This window comes from Lytechinus pictus, chromosome 7 (assembly GCF_037042905.1).
Source record: "Lytechinus pictus isolate F3 Inbred chromosome 7, Lp3.0, whole genome shotgun sequence".
In the NCBI taxonomy this organism is placed as follows: domain Eukaryota; kingdom Metazoa; phylum Echinodermata; class Echinoidea; order Temnopleuroida; family Toxopneustidae; genus Lytechinus; species Lytechinus pictus.
In genome coordinates, this window is record NC_087251.1 from 43,938,496 (window position 1) to 43,958,152 (window position 19,657).

Genomic DNA, 19,657 nt, shown 5'->3' on the forward strand with positions numbered 1-19,657 from the left:
TTCCCATCAGGATCTAAGAGTATACATATCAGAAGAAGAGACTTTTACAGAGTTTAATAATTCTCAGTATTTATTCTGGGAGATTGAAGAATTAGAGTATGGCGATTGGGAAGGTGGCCCCAGTGGCGATGGAACATTTGAACTGGATGCTAAAATTCAAGCGACAGAGGTAAGTACCAGTTTGATCATTTGTGGATGAGGAACAGTTGGAAAGTTTTTGATCAGGAACAGTATTGACTTGGGTATTTTTTCTATGGTTAAAAACTAGGGGACAAATTACATGGGGACTCGGGGCAATTTTGCAAATGAAATGCTCAAAAGAGCTCTGGAAACTAAAAAAGGACCTTAGGAAAATCCCCATTCATTGTTATTAGAAATTCGAAGCAAAGGGAATGAATTTTTTTGTCTCAATGCCTGTTAGAAATGCCCCATACTAGTCGGTCCCGTCCAGCGCCGACCACAGTGACCAGAACACTGGACTGATATACGTCATGGCTAATAGTCACAATAACTCATGAGCTGATGAGAAATTCTTAATTTGAAAGTTGTAGAAGTTACCTGTTCAGTAATATACTTTAGATATGGCAATGGCAGAGGCATAAGTTGCAATTGCACGCTATCAAGATTCAAGAATCCATCTAGACTTCTTTTTCAAAGATCTACAATGAATATGATAACAACTGTATACCTACTCACGGGAGCCACTTCAGGGGCCTGTTGCAGAAAGAGTTGCATTTAAACGCAAGTCAAAATATCAAGCGCAAGTCCCGAATACAGGTGTTTCATTGGCTGAAAATCAAGTTGCGCAGGATTTTTTGAGTTGCGTTTGATCGCAACTCTTTCTGCAACGGGCCCCAGTTCTGAAAACTGGTCTCCCAGTTCCAGTGGATGCTGCAATTATTATTACCTTGGCTTTAGCTCTGCTACCTAGTTGATTCTTCCTACCGGGTTCCCATTTACCTCACCTGGGTTGAGTGGCACATTATATGTGTAAATTTCTTGCTGAAGGCTAGGAAATGAACCCACAATCCCTCAGATTGACAGATGAGAGTCATAACCACTAGACCAAGATGCCCCCACACAAAAGTTTGTAAATACTCTTGTATACAATTTGAAGAAATAGATTTGATGCTGGTTTCCTAACCCCACTGTTTGTGTGTTTTGTTGCAGAGCATGATGAACAATGCATCAATATACCTCCATGTATTCTTCACAAAATCAGGGTATTCTCCAGACCCAAGGCAGAGGGGAAAGTATGCCAAGAAGTACACAGTGTCGATCTCAAAAAGTAGGTATATAGTCCAAATAAATATATAACCCTATTTTCATTGAGATATGAGAGTGGGGGGCTGAATTAGCCGTGCAAGATCTTGGCCATTGACCGTATAATCACAATATGAATTGGCTTTTATGTTGCCTGTGATGTATTCTCAAAGTCTGAACCATTAAAGGAAACCAAAATACGAGGAGAGAATCCATCTTATCAGAAAGAATAAAGTGAGAGGAGCAATCTCAAACTTGTTTCATCATGTTTTGTTGTACTTTCTATGGGGATCCTCAAATTGGCAAACATGCTTCAAAATGGCTGATTTTGTAGACAATTCTCTATTTGTTTTGTACACAAATTTTGAGATTTTCCCCTTTAGTTTACATATTTCACATTATCTCCTTCTGACCTTGATATATGTGGTGTGAATTAGATTTTCCCAAGACATATGTTATGCTCAGAAGGAGACAAGATGCAGTTTGAAAGATGATGGGGAAAATTTGAAAAATTTTGTACAAAATAAATGGATAGTTGTCCACGAAATCTGTGATTCTGAAGCATGGTGGCCAATATGAGGATCCCCATAGAAAGTACAACGAGACTTTAAACGTCCATTAACTTGCTTATTTCATACCAGATTTTGATGAAACTTGTTTTGAATTGTTCCTCACATTTTACTCTTTCCATAAGATTGTTTCTCTGTTTTGGTTTCCTTTAAATTTTCACTTAACAATTTTCTTTTCTAAATTATGGCATTATGCAATTTTTTTACATAAAATCTTGTATTTATCACTCTTATGTCATTAAATATTGACTCGACTGGGCCAATACTTTCTCTAAAAATTATCTTTACATGTAGCAGTTTAAACAAAATTACTTTTTACAAGTACAAGTTTTTACTTTCAAAATAATTTTTTTGTGTATAGTTTTATTACAATTTGTTATGTATTTCTCTGGTTTTTAATCCCTTTGTTACCAACATTACAACAATGAAGAGTAAAAAAACAAATTGATTTTATTTTGGTTTATTAAATTTACATTACTATCGACTATTACCTGTTTGTTAATTTATGAATGAATATTAAGTTATAGTTTTTGAGATCTCTGTCTGACACTTTTTTTTTTAAATCTTGACAGGAATTAATAAATTCAAGAAGAGGCGTTTCCAGAAGACTAAGAACTTATTGACAGGAGAGACGGAGGCTGATCCAGAAGTGATTAAGGTAGGGACCCAAGTTTTCTGTTTTGTAGATGAGTAGAGAGTTAGCAAGACCAGCCTTTTAGATTCTGGCAGAGATGTGAATGTATGTATTATTTGTGACATGCTGATGGGCCAATCCAACGCCCACTTAGCTTGTTGTACGCGAGCGAATGGGAGACTGAGTGTCAAACATTCGTACCGTTGCACACACGACGTACCATCCAAAATGTACCGTCGCATGGCTTTAGGAGGTGACGTCACAATACGATTCAATCCATTGCGCTCAGTAAAAAATGAAGGTGAAATACGCATATAGCCTGCTGGCTAAATGTGCGATGCTGCCCGAGGTCATGTGCGCTTGTGGGATTTGCTTTTCGCTTTCAATATTTTTGCTCCCTTTTCATAGATTACTGCTGGGAAAAGCTCTTGTTTTTTTTTCTTCATATTTTCGCTAAATTCTGAGGCGTTGTACAACACAAATTGCGAATATTCTCAATCGGCTAACGCCTTGTTGAATAGAGCATCTTTCTTTCACCTCATGCGAAATCTCGCACCATCGCACTCATGCCTCTTCGCTATTTGTATACCTTCAAAGCTGATGACGTCATGGAACCGGGCATGTTCTTGTGTACTGGGTTCATTGATGCGAACGACATGCTTGATGATCGCGAGTCGGAAACAACGTTGAACGTAACAAATCAAAGTTAGGTTCCTGAAAGCTCTGTGGCTGAGCTCAGACCTGCCAACCAGTACGTTTTTGGCGTGTTTAGTACGTTTTTGCAACCAAAACACGGCAGTACGTTTTTTCTTTTAAAAATATGTTTTTGTATATATATATATATATATATATATATATATATATTTTTTTTTTTTACAAAATCGTAATTTATTGAGAAAAATCATCTCTATATGTCTCTATTTCATTAAACTTTCACAAATATGGTTATTAAATCAATGTAATTTCAGGTAACTTGTTTTTTTTTCAATCATTTTGTTAAAACCAGGGTGAGATGTTTAAATGTTGTTTTTTTTCATCTGCAAGAGCATTTTAGCTTGTATGCAGCTTGAGCCCCGCGATGAGCGAGTGCGCCACGCATTTTGTTATGAAATACACTTTTTTGGGGAAAAATACAGGGTTTTTTTATGACAAAATACAATTTTTCATTCCCAGATGTTGGCAGGTCTGTGAGCTCCTATTCTCCCTTGTGATTGATATTTTTGTCAGTTAGAAGATGAACTAGTTGTAGATGGAATAAGATTAGATCACATGGCATGAGACCAAATGGAAAGTTGACGAAGTGGTTGTTGATTGACAGGCAATTTACCACCATTAAGATGGTCCAGTATGATTTTCTCATCAGTTCATTTCAATTCCAATTCTTTTCTCTTTCATTCTGATGTCTGTAGAGAGCAGAAGCGGAAGGGCCTATTGAAATTCTATCTCACTGGCATCCGAATTTGACAATCGCCCTTGTGCACGATCATTCGCCATGGAAACAAGGCAGCGTTCCTTCACCCCTGGACAAAAGTAAGTAATTTTCTAGAGTGATTTGGTTAATAGACAGCGTGATAATTATTGGACCACGCCGTATGGGGGCTTAGTAGGAAAGTGGTCTGATAATCATTTCCCAAACTGTAAATAATTGTTCACAGATTTTCTTATATATATCACCATACTTTAAACCAACGCATCTTGGGTGCTGATTTCATGGTAATTTCTAAACGGAGAGTGGGGTGGGGGAGGCTTTATGTATGGCAAACAAAAGATAATTGGTGAACTGACATAGATACGTACCTGGCTTCTTGCATAATCCATTTAACATACTCTCGGAAGCCCCCCAGTTATTGTTGTAATGAGTTAGATCAGTTACAGGGATCTGTCAAACACTTCTACCTTCTATTATGGAGAAAGTTTTTACGTAATTGCATGCAGTAGGGTATCTAGGAGGCAAGGGGACATGTTGCTCTGGGCATGCAGTGTTTTCTAATATATTGTTTTCATGTGTCTTATTTCATCAGTGATAAAATTCCATCCTTCCGGTGACTATTATCCCATTGTATTCGTCAATGACTACTGGAATCTTAACAGCGAATACCAGCCAATCAATGAAACTACAGAGTGAGTATTCCCTTCAAAATGATTATATTAGTATAATTAGTCTTGCATTAGTTGATTTCTCATATCTTTCCTAAGGTGAAAGTACTAACACAGGACCCATTGCTTTGGTAAATCAAGTCATTTAAGATTGGTAAGATTTGGTATTAATACAATCTCATGCATTACGATAAAAAAAAGTCTCAAAGTCCATCATGACCTTCACTAAATGAATCTCATTTTATTTTCCACATAGAGAATTGCCATTCCGACTGACGTATACCCCCATGGGTCTGTTCAAGCTCCAGTTCTACGCAGCACAAACCATGAGGAATCAATGGTCTCTACTTCTTGGAGAGGAACAAGGAAATGAAGATGAAGAAGAAGATGGTCTTAAGGTAACCAAAAAAAAAAACTTTTTTTCAGTCAAAGCTGCTAGTTTGTCTGAGATGTTAATCAGGGACGTCACTTCTCTGAATGAAGTCTGAATTCTGACTCTTTCATCATATTTTTGGGCCATAGAAAACATCTTTTTTACGTAAGAAACGGTTCATTCTATATGACTTTCAGACTTTTTAAATTCAAGCCTTAGTGACAACCCGGAATTCATTCACGATAGACATAAGTTCTGAGGGCGTTTCTTGAAAGGACTTGTCGGACATTTTATACGTCAAATCCTGTTTCGTACGGCACTTACCGTAGCAACACTGGTTCAGAGCCAATCCGAATCAAGGAAAGTTGTCTAATTTGACAACATTTTGGATAACAAATGTTGATGAAATGCTCTCCTGGACCCTCGTAACATGAAACTTGGCAATTGATCATGCGGTTGATTTCCATGATCGATTGAATTGATTATTGTGATTGATCACTCGTAAAAATCTCATCTCGTAACAATGTTTCTGTTGACTGTTTTATTGACAGAGAGCCATCTTAGAAACCAACCCTTACCTGCTTGGCATGACATTTGTGGTATCCATTGTACATAGCATCTTTGAGTTCCTGGCATTCAAGAACGGTGAGTTCTTTAGTAATACCACAGTCACATCAGGGAAGCTGACTTCAAGGCAGTGGGTGATTTCAAGTTCAGTGTTGACCTATTGGTGTTGGTGTTAGGTCATTTTTTTTTACACGAGTATAACACCAAACATAAAATGAAGATGGTCCTGAAAAGTCACTCACTAGTTGTTGAGGTGTCAATAATGTAATCTGGATCAGTTTTACAAACTCAGGATAGATTTTGGAGTCAGGGGAAGCAATCCAAATTGTGCTTCCAACACCAACACCAATGCCAACACCAGACGTAAAATCACCTAGTGTTTCATGAAGAGTTTAGTGTGATTTTTGTCTCGCCTGTTTAGCAGAGCGAGACTCTAAGCACCGCTTTTCCGACAGCAGCGGCGGCATCAACATTGAAATCTTAACCAAGGTTAATTTTTAGTAGGTGTTTTTGCTGAATTGCCATCATAACTTTGAAAGTCTATGAATCTAGTTCGTAGACATAAGAGCAATCAAGTATCATTGAACATCCTGCATGGCTTTCAGGTCACATGATCAAGGTCATGTAGGGTCTGCACATGCTCATATTTGACACTTTAACCAATACCATGTCTAGAGATGAAGACTAGGTGCCAAACTCTGTCTGCATGGGTAAAGCCAGCCACAGTGCATAATGAATCTAGTCTCACTACTTCAGACTCTGCATTATGCACTATGCACAGGGGTGTGAGAGTTCAGATTTTTATCTGATTTCAGATTTTTTTTTCAGCTTAATTTTAGCTTATTTTTGGCCTTCCTCTGTGCAAAAAGTATGGGAGCTCTTTCTATTTCAGACTTTTTCAACACTTCAGCTTTTTTCAGATCTTTTTATTTGTGACCACTCACACCCCTGTATGCAAATTGCAAAAACCAAGGGTCTGTGCCTGGAGACTAGCCCATGGTTAAATCATAGATAGAATAAGACTATGGTTTAAGTTAAACCAAAGTTCAGAATACAAGCCCATGTCTAAGGCCCCACTTCCACAGAAGGGAGACCTTTGAAGGACCATTGAAAGCCAAAAAATTGGCAAGGTCTAACAGCAGTCTCCAAGATCACTGAAATTTGTTATCTCTGTGGAATGGTTCTGAAAGACCCAGCAAAGAACTCTGAAATAATGATTGGTACATCTTGTATTCCTGGGCTTAGACTAGTCCTGTAGAGATCTGTCAATGGTCTTGCAGAAACCTTTTATGCAACAAGTGATCTTTCAGAATTATTTCCATGGACTTCCTGGGGGGTGTTTCACAAAGATTTAAGCATGACTTAAGTCGCACTTAAATGCCGACGCGTACATGATATGCAACGCGCGATCTTATTGATAGATACGCATTAGTGCGCGTCCTCATGACACGATCTGACCAATGCGGTCAAGCCTTTCATACCGTACGCAACACGGTATTTAAGTGCGACTCTAAGTCATACTTAAGTCTTTGTGAAACACCCCCCTGGTCCTTCAATGATCTTTCAATGATCTCTCACGAGTCTTTCAGTCATCTCCGAGAAGATCTTGAGAGACTGTTTAAAGATCATGGACAGACTATTAAGAACTTTGAAAGTTCATCAAGAGACTGCTGAAAGACCATTTTCCTGAAAAACTGTTTTAAACCGTTTCAAAAAGTTTTGGAGATCATGAAGACCACAAAGATAACTGAAAGATCAATCAGGAATTATGAAAGACCTCAGAGATCTTTGAAAGTTCACTGAAAGTTTCAAGATTAAGTAAGTTTCATGGTCTTATAGCGGTCTTTCAGAGGTCTTGCCTTCTGTGGAATGCAGGTTTTAGCAAAATTCTTCAAAATTGACTACATGACAAGGACTTTTTTAAAACAGTAATTCAATTTAATTTTTTAATTTGGATAAAATTCCTTCAGTATGACCCCTCACAGATATCCAATTCTGAAACAGCCACCTAGCAGGTTGATTAGGTAATCATAGATTTTCACTGTAATTCAATATGTTTTGAACTTTCCTGCTTCCATCATAGATATCCAATTCTGGAACAGCCGCAAATCTCTGGAGGGTCTGTCAGTCCGTTCAGTGTTCTTTGGTGTGTTCCAATCCCTTGTGGTGCTTCTCTACATCTTAGACAATGAGACTAACTTTGTAGTCAAGGTCAGTGTGTTCATCGGGCTCCTCATTGACTGCTGGAAGATCACCAAGGTCACCAATCTCCAGGTTAGTTCCTGCCATTGTTTAGATGGTGGCTTTACTTAACTCTTGATATGCCAGATGAATTGCAGCCCAGGCACCATGAGGAAAAGTGTGGGAAGTGAACAAAGTTCACTGTGTTTTAGCTGTTTCGTGTATATAAACCCTATTGCGACTGGGAGAGGGCTGACAAGCAGCTAGTCAGTTGGAGCAAATTTTTAAATTTTACACATAAATTAGCATAATTTATCAGTAATGAGATTTTTCGAGGAATTTGATCTTGCAGTTTTGTACGTTATCCCATGGGTAACATGCGTGCCAACTTTTGTCGCGTGTTTGCGCAGTCGATGGCCGAGATGAGTTTGAGAGATCTTTATAAGGGTTAAAGCGTATGGGGAGAACTTATCGAAAAAATTAGTCGTTTCCCGAGTCATGTCCCGAGACTGGTGTCAGGTTCGAAATCCGGCGTAACAAGGGTCTAAGTAGGCTAGATTTCTAGTAGACCACATGTTCACTAGTACTTATAATGTATAATGCACCTAGGAGCCATCCCACTTGTATATTAATGTGATATGTGTTTGATGTCTCATTCTATGTTTATATTTTCTTACCCAGTTTGACAGAGAGAGTTTAATCCTTGGATTCATACCAAAGCTGCAGTTTGCTGATAAAGACTCCTACACAGAATCAAGTACAAAGCAGTATGACAAAGTAAGCTCATTATATTTCTTTTAACCCGTTGACTACTGACATTTATAGCACCCATAGGCTTCATTCAGGAACCACATTGTTCCAGTAGACAATGGGTTAATATGAGGAAGGAAAGGGAGGTTTAAAAAATATTTTGGACAAGTTTCCATTTGTACATTTGTCTACATATATGGTAAAACTTTGATATTTATAAATTGCAGAGGTACGCCATTGTCCGAATTTTTTTTTTTTTCTGAAATCATTTAGTCTAATTTCATTTGTGAATTACATATATATATATGAGCTCCAAATCAGTTGTATAGATCACATTTGAATCTGCACTCATACAGTACCTATATGATAGCAGCACATTTTTCTGATTATTTTCTCATGTCAATTGTAACTGCTTTTCAGACACTCTATGAAATCTTAAAAAAAATATTCATCATTAGGGTCCTGTTAATAATTTCCCATCGACTAATATTATTAGTTAGTTGTTTTTGGTGCCACCTAACTCGGCAGTTGAGACAACCTGGCCCTGCCGAAAAATAAGGTGCTGAGTTGTCCAATATTATTTTGATGACAAATGTATTGAATTCCAATTTATTGCAATGTTTTCTACTATGATTTCAATTCATTTGTTGTATTTTGGTATCAGTCTTACCACAGGGTTAGGGTGTGGGTTAGGTTTTACGACAGAAAAGTCTGCACCTAATTTTCGGTGGGGCTGAGTTGGCTGAGGAAAACGTAAAAGGGTAGACCTAAAACAACTTGGGAGGAGAACTGGAGAGAAATACCTACGGATGGAAGAGTTGGAATGAGGCCAGGGGTTGTGCTAGAGACCGCCAAAAATGGAAAGAAAGCGTGGAGGTCTTATGTGCCACAGGGCACGAATGAGGATAGTAGTAGTAGTGAGTTGTCTCAAGTGCCAAATTGACCTGGACCCGTTGTTTAAATGAAATGAAAGTGATGAAAATCCAAATTTTATTGTTCGAAATAGACATGAAATGAAATACTCCGAAAATTTGCTTTGCCCAATTGATCGTGGGCCCGGCAGCCGCATTGTTGAACGCCAAACAGGGTAGCAGCAACTCCCATCTTTTAACGTCTTTTGGTCTGATGCGGCCGGGGTTTGAACCCCCGACCTCCCGGTTGTGAGACTGACGCTCTACTAACTAAGCCAACACACCGGTGTTATAGTTTTCTATAGTTCTGTGATTTCCTAATGCTTGGCAACATTCCGTTCCATGTCAATGATTGTATTCAGATACCTGTCTTGATTCTTGCCCTGTATGTACTTCCTTCCTACAAATTAATTATGACTTCATATTCCATGGTCCAGACCCTTGTTTCATAAAATCTTCAGAACATGGAAAAATGTTAGACTATAAAATCTTACATGATTATCCAGAGAATTTAATATGCAGATTTAACAGACTTGATTCCATGTGCCCATTTGAAAGGTGAAATTGGCGTATCCAGCAACCCCTTTGTAACATTTTTATCACCCCCCACCTTCTCTCCCTCACTTCATCTATCTAGTACTTTCCTGTCTTCCTGTTCTGCCCCTCTAACTCTTTGGCCCGTATTCTGAAGTCGGGTTTAACTTAAACTCAGGTTTAAAGTTGTAGTTAAAGTATGGATAGCCAATTGTTACATAAATCACTAACAGTAGAGATATCATATATTTCAGCTCATTTGGCTCTCAAGTCATTCATAATTCTCTAGGGAAGAGCACAGTAAACATATGAAACATCAACCTTAATAAAAATTTTGACACTTTTGGCTTCCCATAATTTTAGCAAAGAGTTAGACCATGGTCTAAGTTAAACCTGACTTCAGAATACGGGCCTATGTCTCTATCTCTGTATCTCTTCTACAGTAATTTGATTTCAGTAACCATTTGCCACTCTTTTCGATTTGTCTTCTAGATGGCTTTCAAATACCTGTCCTGGTTATTGTTTCCTCTACTGGCTTGTTTTGCCGTCTACTCTCTCTTTTATCAAGAGCATAGAGGCTGGTATTCATGGGTGCTCAGCATGCTCTATGGATTCTTACTTACATTTGGTAAGAGATGGTGGTGGTGGTGGTGGTCTTGGTGGTGGTGGTGGTGGTGATGGTGGTGATGATGATGATGATGATGATGATAATGATAGCGGTGGTGGTGGTGGTGGTGGTGGTGGTGGTGGTGGTGATGATAGCGGTGGTGGTGGTGGTGATGGTGGTTATGATGATGATGGTGATGATCATCATCATTATGGTGGTGATGGTGGTGGTGATGATGATGATGATGATGGTGGTGGTGGTGGTGATGATGATGATGGTGGTGGTGGTGGTGGTGGTGTTGATGATGATGATGATGATGATGGTAGTGGTGGTGATGATGATGATGACAATGATGGCAGTGGTGGTGGTGGTAATAATGGTGATGATTGATGATGACGGTGTTAATGATGATTATGACGATGATGACATCTGTGACAAAATCTTTGTAACAAAATCATTTTAATCGAAACAAATTATGTGTAGTGTTAGTGAAGCCCAAAGTAATCATGTTATTGAAAGAAATGAACATAAATCTCTAGTAGTAAGTGACAGAAAGTCATAATATTTCTAACTTGATATTACTGAAAAGTAATATATCAAAGATGCATATTAAAAAAACAAAAATGCAGAGAAACCAATTTGTGGTCTTTATTCACAGGTGGTGCTTCTATACAGGCAGTCCCAGACCTGCCAACCAGTACGTTTTAGCCGTATTTAGTACGTTTTTGCAACCAAAATACGGCAGTACGTTTTTTCTTTGAAAAATAAGTTTTTCGTAAAAAAAATAAATAATAATAAAAAAAAAAATTATTTTTTAAAACTAAATCGTAATTTATTGAGAAAAATAATCTCTATATGTCTCTATTTTATAAAACGTGCACAAATATGGTTATTAGATCAATGTAATTTTAGGTAACTTGTTTTTTTTTCAATCATTTTGTTCAAACCAGGGTAAAGATATACACATGTTTTAATGGGTTTTTTTTCAAATGCAAGAGCAGTGCGCATTTTAGCTTGCATGCAGCTTGAGCGCCGCGATGAGCGAGTGCGCCAAGCATTTTATTATGAAATACACTTTTTGGGGGAAAAATACAGTTTTTTTTATCACAGAATACAGTTTTTCATTCCCAGAGATTGGCAGGTCTGCTGTCCCCAGTGCACATTGACTGTATTCAAGCAAATTTTGTGACTTATGTATCTTAGAATGTTGTGCCTCTGAAATGACACATATGCAATCAACATCTAATAGAGGGAAAGAAAATATTTTTGTTTTTTATTCATTTATTTGTTTATTTATTAATCAATTCATTTATTTTACATTTTTGCTTGCTTTTAATGAATATCCAACTCAGTGTGTGTATAAGACATGATTGATGAATCGTGAACCTTCTGTAAATTGTCCTAGTTTTGATTCCATCTTTACGAATTTGTTCCTCTGATGTACCCACAGGTTTTATCATGATGACACCCCAACTCTTCATTAATTACAAAATGAAGTCTATAGCACATCTTCCCTGGCGTATGCTGACCTACAAAGCACTTAACACCTTCATTGACGATATATTTGCATTTGTAATCAAGATGCCCACCCTCTATCGCATTGGTTGCCTAAGAGATGGTGAGTTCCCTCCTCAAACTTGAGTAATTTAGTTTTTAAAAAAGGACATTTTTTACTGCATATAATGATGATTATAACCATTTGTATAGCGCCATCTATCTCACCAATTATTCCAAGGTGTATTCTTGTTATTACCACTGTTTTAGTTTGAGCTGCCATTTCCAGCTCTGTGCATTCAAGGAATTTATCCTGCTGGGTACCCATTCACCTCACCTGGGTCGAGTGCAGCGCAATGTGGATAAATTTCTTGCTGAAGAAAACAGCCCATCATCATCATCGTTATTATTGCATTATTGATAGTGATGATGATTGTGATTGTTTGAAGAAATACTATCATTGAAGACAATTATCTTCACTCATTCCTTACAAATGGTATCCACTGGTGAGCCTAAAAATGAATGAATTCGGTTGCAGAAAACACTAATTTCATGAGATATTCTATAAAAGCGAGGTTAATTGCCGTCCTAGACCTTGCTCTGGTAAATTTACATAAACCGAACTGTGTGAGATCATGAAGTCTTAGCTGAAAAACTTTCACAATGAAGATCACTAGCACACAAAAGCACATGTGGGACATCGAATTACTATTTTTTTTTTTTTAAGACCCGACATTGGGCTGCTTTACCATGCTCAGTTTTCTAATTTCTCAGTAATTACGCAAATTCTTCCAGAACATTTGTCACATATTTTTTTTATTCAAACATACAGACACTTGGGTGGTTATTTTATTGGGTTTTATACAAATTCATTTTGAAATCGTTACCACAACTGGCTTATTAATCTGTAAGGCTTTGAGTTTCTACAGTAATTACCAGCAAATCTGTGATTGAAGCAATTCACTTTTTTTTAATTTTCACTACCACAGATGTCATCTTCCTTATCTTCTTATATCAACGTTACATCTATCCAACCGATTACAAGCGAGTCAACGAGTTCGGTACGACGGGTGAAATGCATGCAGCCGGAGACCAAAATGCAGCCGTCAATGGGGGCGCCACGCCTTCTATCGAAGCCGCAGAGAAGTCGAGTCAGGAGAAGAAAGAAGATTAAGCAAGGGACCATATCTTTCTTTGTTTCTTTGATGATGTTGTGAGTGTTCCCCTTTTCCAACGCGTATGTTTAACAGTTTAAATGTAAACTTTTGCAAATTCTTGAAAACCTCCTTGAAGCCAACAGTTATACAGCAGGGGAGCATTTCATGGATTGAATTGTCAGTAATTTTCACTGACTATTTGTTGTAAGCTACCAAAATTCTTGCATCCGATTGGCTCAAACCAAGTTTGTCATTGATTTTCACTGACAAGATGCTTGATGAAACAAGGACCTGTACATAACTCCATAGCCATTGAGCTTGCAGCATTCTTTGATGAAATAACACAGTCCAAATTCCTAGTTTAAAATTCCTTGTTGAAAATTAGAAATTTAAGATCCAAATGTCAGCTAGAACGATGGGTATGCATATCAGATTTTACTTGAGCAAGGCAAAAAACTGTCTGTGGTAGTATGCATGGGTAAAGAGCTGAATGAATCTTTCTCTGTCTCTCTATCTCTATCTCTCTCTCCTTCCATCTCTTTTCGACGTCCCCTGTCCATCACACAACCAATCGTCAATATATCAATGAATGTGGAATGTCGTAGTTTATGAGGCTAATATGTTCTTTGTTCTACATAAGTGTGAGTGTGTGCAGGATCCTTGACTAGTAACTCTCTTTGGCAGCTCACTCTGTAAGCAATACCGTTTTTCGCTGCCTATGAACATTATAGGCGGCAGATCCAGCCATTCACAGTACATGAAGTATCATGCAATATTTTAGAGCATTTTATCATTAAATGTCTTGCCTGATTGGGTATTTCTTTGTTGGACATTGGTAGTAATCTCTTTACTTGCATTAATGTGATTTTTTTTCGTAAACAAAATAGGAATAATGAATGTTTGTGAAAAAAGTAAAGAATTGTACCTGATTTTACCAATGTACATGTAAGTTATTGTTTATATTCAAAGATGTATGAAATGAGTTATAAGAGATTAAATTGATTGTGTTTTATCATGGATTTGTACATTTTTAAGCCATTTATTGTGGTATCAAGGCCACTCCATGGCCCGAATTCACAATGGTGGTTTTGAATATGTGGATTCAAATCATCTTTTATGCAGATATTTGTTATCAATTACACCTAATTCATTGTGTATATTGAGAAATCATCCAGTAATGAAAGTGTGCTTTATCTCGGCACTCTACAATGGTGCTTTTTAATGAGTCAACTGTTTGTTGGGATTAAGTTACATAAACATGTAACTTATAAATACAGTAATTTTAGTGACAAGCGTCAATTTAGCTTAGGTGGCATGTATGAATTCATTTTTGGACGTATCAATGTAGGTGCTGAAATTTGGGTAATGGAGGATAAAATCTGCATAAGATGTAGTTCGAAACCAATGGATTGGAAACCAACTTTGTTAATTCGGGCCAGAATTTTGTTATTTCATCTGACATCCCCTCAAACTTATGCATAAAACAGCCTTTAAATGTGATTCATTTCCAAGGAATGGGGAGTGTCATATGTGTATTTTAGAGATTTTTAGAAAATATTTGTTAATTCCTTATTCTGAAATCTGAAATTAGTGTTTAAATGTCATGAAATCAAAGTTATATCAAATTTCAGCTGTTCATTTATGAAAAGATATACCCCTCATTAACCCACCTGCTACGATAAGCAATGAATCATGTATAAAGGGAATTAGGATATTATAAGTAATATCAAACGAGTTAATATTGTTCCTGGCATAATTAGAGAGGACATATGTATCATGAAATTTTGTCATACCATGGACCTACAAACAGAAGGACATTCATCGGTTAGTTAATGAATACCCTAAAATGTTTCATTTTCATCTGACTAACATTCTTTTTATATTAAAATGTGCAGACATACATATTACTTCACACAATTTTTGTACAGCTTTTGAGACCAAGTTATATCATGTGGCATATCATGTGACCTTTCACATGACAGTATCTTGCTAAGAGTCCATATAAATGGCTCATATACATGTATATGATTTGTGTGAAGGCTTGATGGAATCTGGTTTCAGTCATGAATTTCATGAAAAGATGTTAATTATTCTGATTAGTTCATGTTGGGTCAGTTAAATTTGTTCATGGCTATGTACCGAGTTCAATTAAAAAAAAAACACTAAGTAATTAATGTAATTTTATAAAACAAAAGAAAATTAGACCTTTGGTAACTTTCATATTAGAAAGTTATGAAATGGTAAAATGCTAAAATGTCTACTGTTTAGAAATTACAACGTCTCAAGCGAAATTCAGGTTTGATTTAATTATCATGATCAATTCAGATTTCTTTTTAGAAAAAATACTATCTGGAATATGTGTTCTAACTTTCAATGCAATGGCATATTTGGCAACCAAGATTGGAAGTGGCCATATACTCTTCCTCAGAGGTGTTTTAAGATTCATGCTTGAAATATGAAAAATATGTGGAAAATCCAGGAAAAGTAGAATAATATTAAGCTGTATTTAAGGCCCACATTATTGAAAGAGCAGTTATGCATTTAGCACTAAAAATTCATATTACTGTTTGATTGTTCAAAATTATGTTATTGATTATTAATATTGGTTCATGGAAAATAGTTAAAAATCATGATGACTTGAAATTTATGCAGGTATTATGGCAGTATCTTTATATTCAAATGACAAAAAAATATCAATCCGATCCCCAGTATATATATATAGTTGTCGTGTTTGTATGGTTTGGTGTATACGTCTATTTATTATAGCTATGTCATGAAACGTTTGGGCTGTTTTTGCTTGTTCGGGTTATGAGGTCGTGGATAATTGTTTTATTGAAAGGGGAGAGGGTGGGGTGGATTATTATGCCTGTGGAAAAAATTATTTGAAAATGTTGAGTTTATTATTTCTTTGTCCTTTTTTTTTAAATCAAATAAATAGCTATCTGGTAGTGCATCATGTAGATTATGATATGAAAGTGTATTTTTATTCATGACAATCAAGAGTGCAAATCACAAGTTTAATCCACTAAGTACATGATATTTTAAGACTGCTCTTGATTTAATTAATTGAATCAGATGTCATAATCTGCTCAAATTGATTGAATGAACTATTGATTTTTACCTGTTATGGAGTAAGAGAATTCAATTTGTTATTATATATTGGTATTGCATAATAAGACTTATTGTATTTTTATTCCCTTTGACAAAAATGAATGTTTTAGGCCATTTTCACAATTGCCTGATTGTACCTGATTTTACCAATGTACATGTAAGTTATTGTTTATATTCAAAGATGTATGAATTGAGTTATAAGAGATTAAATTGATTGTAATCCTTGGTTCAATTCATGGGCATTATTTTTTGGTAATGTCTCTGGAAAAAAAATGTGATTCTAGGTACATCTTTTGAAATGTTAGTCATATTTTGTAATGGAATGAATGCAAGGCCGTATATGACAGAGACATCACACTTGTGCCAAATTTGAATCCCCATGGGTATTAGTATTTACAAATTCTACCTTTTCATAATTTTCTTGTTTGTCCTGGGTTTTCTTTTAATGTCACTTATCAGATTCTATGATTTTACGCTTTCTTTTAACAACATCTTTATATTTTGGTTGGATTCCCCCGCTCTCAAATTCAATAAAAGTGGTATTAGTTGAAATACACCACCACTTGATTCACAGTACTGCAATAAGCGTGTGTAAAATCGAGTATATCTAAAGCCAAAGGCCTTTCTCTGGCTTCTCCCCTGTCAAATATACACACATACACAAACAGGAATGAATGCAGGGGTATTAATTAAATGATTATACAGAGAATGTAAAGACCGATTGATGCTTATGGATATAAATATTTTTAAACAAAATTTGTGAAGCAGAATTCTTGTTTCTGTCCAGGTAATTTTCCAACGATTTTGATATTTCAAATATTTTCAGATTTACAAAATTAAACATCCATGCTTTCATAGCAATCAAGTAACTTAAATCATATTGAGGGAATTATTGAAGAGAATATGCCAATTGATGTTTCCAGATATTTTATCTCTATTATCAAGGAAGTTAATAAACATATATGGATTTGGATTATTGTTCTTGGTCCAACATACTTCATTTTGTGGGTTAATCAAACGGAATATTCTGATCTAATTCTATTCTCAGTAACTATTGGTCGCAGTATATACTTGTAATCCTGTTCAACAAGTATGGAATGTGTTGAGAACTTTGTTTACCTCCATTTTTGTCCACAGTTTAATAGTGAAAATCTCTTTAATGATCTGTCATGTCCTCATTGCAGTGGAAGCAAATTATGTATATATCTTTAAATTTCTCCCCAAATCAGAAGCCTTTTTGGTCACTCACTTCAGAGAAAATGAAGAAATAATACAAGAAACTCTGTTTAACGGACTTGGTGGGCGTTTGGTCTGATATCGTATTTCATGTCTCATTTTTATGGCTCGTATGAGACACGCTAACTTCGAATTTTAAAACGAAAAAAATTTGTTATTTTATTGCTACCTGCTGGTCATGTTATAATAATTGGCAGTGCCTTTATACTTGTTTTGCTTTATTTTTAGGGGTGGGGGTTATTTTTTTATTTGATAGGCATTGGCATGTATTCTGAAGTCTTATTTAAGCCCGTGGTCTAATTCTTTGCTCAATTTATAGGAAGCTGACAATATCCAAGTTTATGCACTGTTTGTATCTTCTATTCTCTCTGCTCATTTCTCATGCTTTAATGGTGAAGAAAACTATTTCAGTTTCTATTCCGAGCTGGTTGTGAATTATCCGCGTGTTAAATAAGCTGATAAAGTGAACCTGTACTAAGATTTGTGTCACAGTTGGCTTTCCATAGTTAAACCACAATCAGACCAGAGTTCAAACTAACTCGAATTCAGAATACGGGCCATGACGTCGACTGCCTGTCACTAAGAATAATAGGTCAAAGGGTTCATATAGGAGCGCCTTGAACAACTTAATAAGGTGGATATGTGCACTATACAAGCACCCTATAGTTTGTTATAATTTGAAATGATTGAATACACATGTATGTTAGCTTGATTATGTGGTTTTGTTATTCAACTCAAATTGTGAAATATTCAATGACATTAACGTTCATGCTTGCACATGTCGATAGCAGCATAGTGAGATATTGGACCTCCTCCTGTCAAAGATAATCAGGGTCCCGTCTTACAAAGAGTTACGATTGATCCGATCAATCGTAACTCCATGGAAATCCGTCAGTGTCATAATATTTTCTACAGGAAAGTTTGCACAATTTCCTTTGTAAACAAAGAGAAGCGCAGTGAATTTTCAAGAAAACAATGAATGCATGAATATACATCATAGCTAGAAATAATATTTTGAACAAACGTGCATAATAGATGTTGATGTTGCTGGCCGTCCATAGTTGTGATTGATCGGATCAATCGCAACTCTTTGTAAGACGGGGGCTGTAGGTGTTCATGAAGCTGTTCATATGTGTACAAGCGACTTCGAGAATGACTGATGATTCTTAGGCGCTAATCATTTACCACAAGAATTGAGGATCACCAGTCGTTCGTCAAAAGTCGCTCGTAACTTACAAACAACTTTGGTAAATGGTAATGGTCTTGATTTTTTACCTGATTGCTAACAAAGCACGAATGCGTGTAAGACAATGAAACACCCACGGGGGCCCCGTCTTACAAAGAGTTACAATTGATACGATCAATCGTAATTCTATGGAAATCCATCAGTGTCATAGTTATCTACGAAAATTTGCACAATATCCTTTGTATGCAAAGAGAAGCGCAGTGAATTTTTAAGAAAACAATGAATGCATGAATATACATCACAGCTAGAAAATATTTTGAACAAAGTTGCATAATAGATGTTGACATTGCTGGCCATCCATAGTTGTGATTGATCGGATCAATCGTAACTCTTTGTAAGACGGGGCCCTGGTATTTTACGTATGAATCATGATGGTGGATATCAGGATTGTTCATTTCATTGTTTGTTTATAGTATTATTATCAGTCTATATTGTCTGATTGGCAATATGCAAAGTTGTGTGTTACAATAAGATATATATACACAGGCCACAATGATTTAATAAAATGAATGAACCAAATGAGAGACTTTTGTCATTAATATTTGAAAGGAGTCATTTGTTTGCGAGTGTAGCATTCTTGCCAACTGCAGTTATGTAATCAGGGTACTTCTTTCGATAATTGAATACCAAAGCATTTATTTTTTAATATTGTATTCCAATATATGGGAATACCTGTTCCTGATATAGAAGTGAGTGAATTCTGATAAAAATCATGTCTAGTTTAGGCACGTATGCAGAGTACCGGTAGATGAAGTATTTTAAAAACAATTATAATCTTCATTATTGGGACTTAAGTATTGATTTACCCTTTTCAACATGAAATGCATGTATATCTGTATTCAATTTTTAACAAACTTTGATTCAAACTTGATTAAGTAGATCTTATGTAAGTTGAAATTTCGCAATTTTTTTTTTTGTCATTGTTCT

General features: G+C 36.2%; 1 protein-coding gene across 1 annotated transcript in view; it reads left to right on the plus strand.

Moving 5' to 3' along the window:
• The window catches only part of LOC129264178 (putative lipid scramblase CLPTM1), a 28,816-nt gene extending 9,562 nt beyond the window's left edge, over positions 1-19,254 (plus strand). The window contains exons 3-14 of the mRNA XM_064102774.1: positions 11-169; positions 1,171-1,288; positions 2,405-2,490; positions 3,876-3,996; positions 4,488-4,587; positions 4,820-4,961; positions 5,488-5,581; positions 7,587-7,777; positions 8,366-8,461; positions 10,372-10,507; positions 11,937-12,104; positions 12,970-19,254. Of these exons, the coding sequence (XP_063958844.1) occupies positions 11-169; positions 1,171-1,288; positions 2,405-2,490; positions 3,876-3,996; positions 4,488-4,587; positions 4,820-4,961; positions 5,488-5,581; positions 7,587-7,777; positions 8,366-8,461; positions 10,372-10,507; positions 11,937-12,104; positions 12,970-13,154 (1,596 nt within the window). The 3' untranslated portion in view covers positions 13,155-19,254. The remainder of the gene's footprint in view (positions 1-10; positions 170-1,170; positions 1,289-2,404; positions 2,491-3,875; positions 3,997-4,487; positions 4,588-4,819; positions 4,962-5,487; positions 5,582-7,586; positions 7,778-8,365; positions 8,462-10,371; positions 10,508-11,936; positions 12,105-12,969) is intronic.
• The last annotated feature ends 403 nt before the right edge of the window (positions 19,255-19,657 follow it).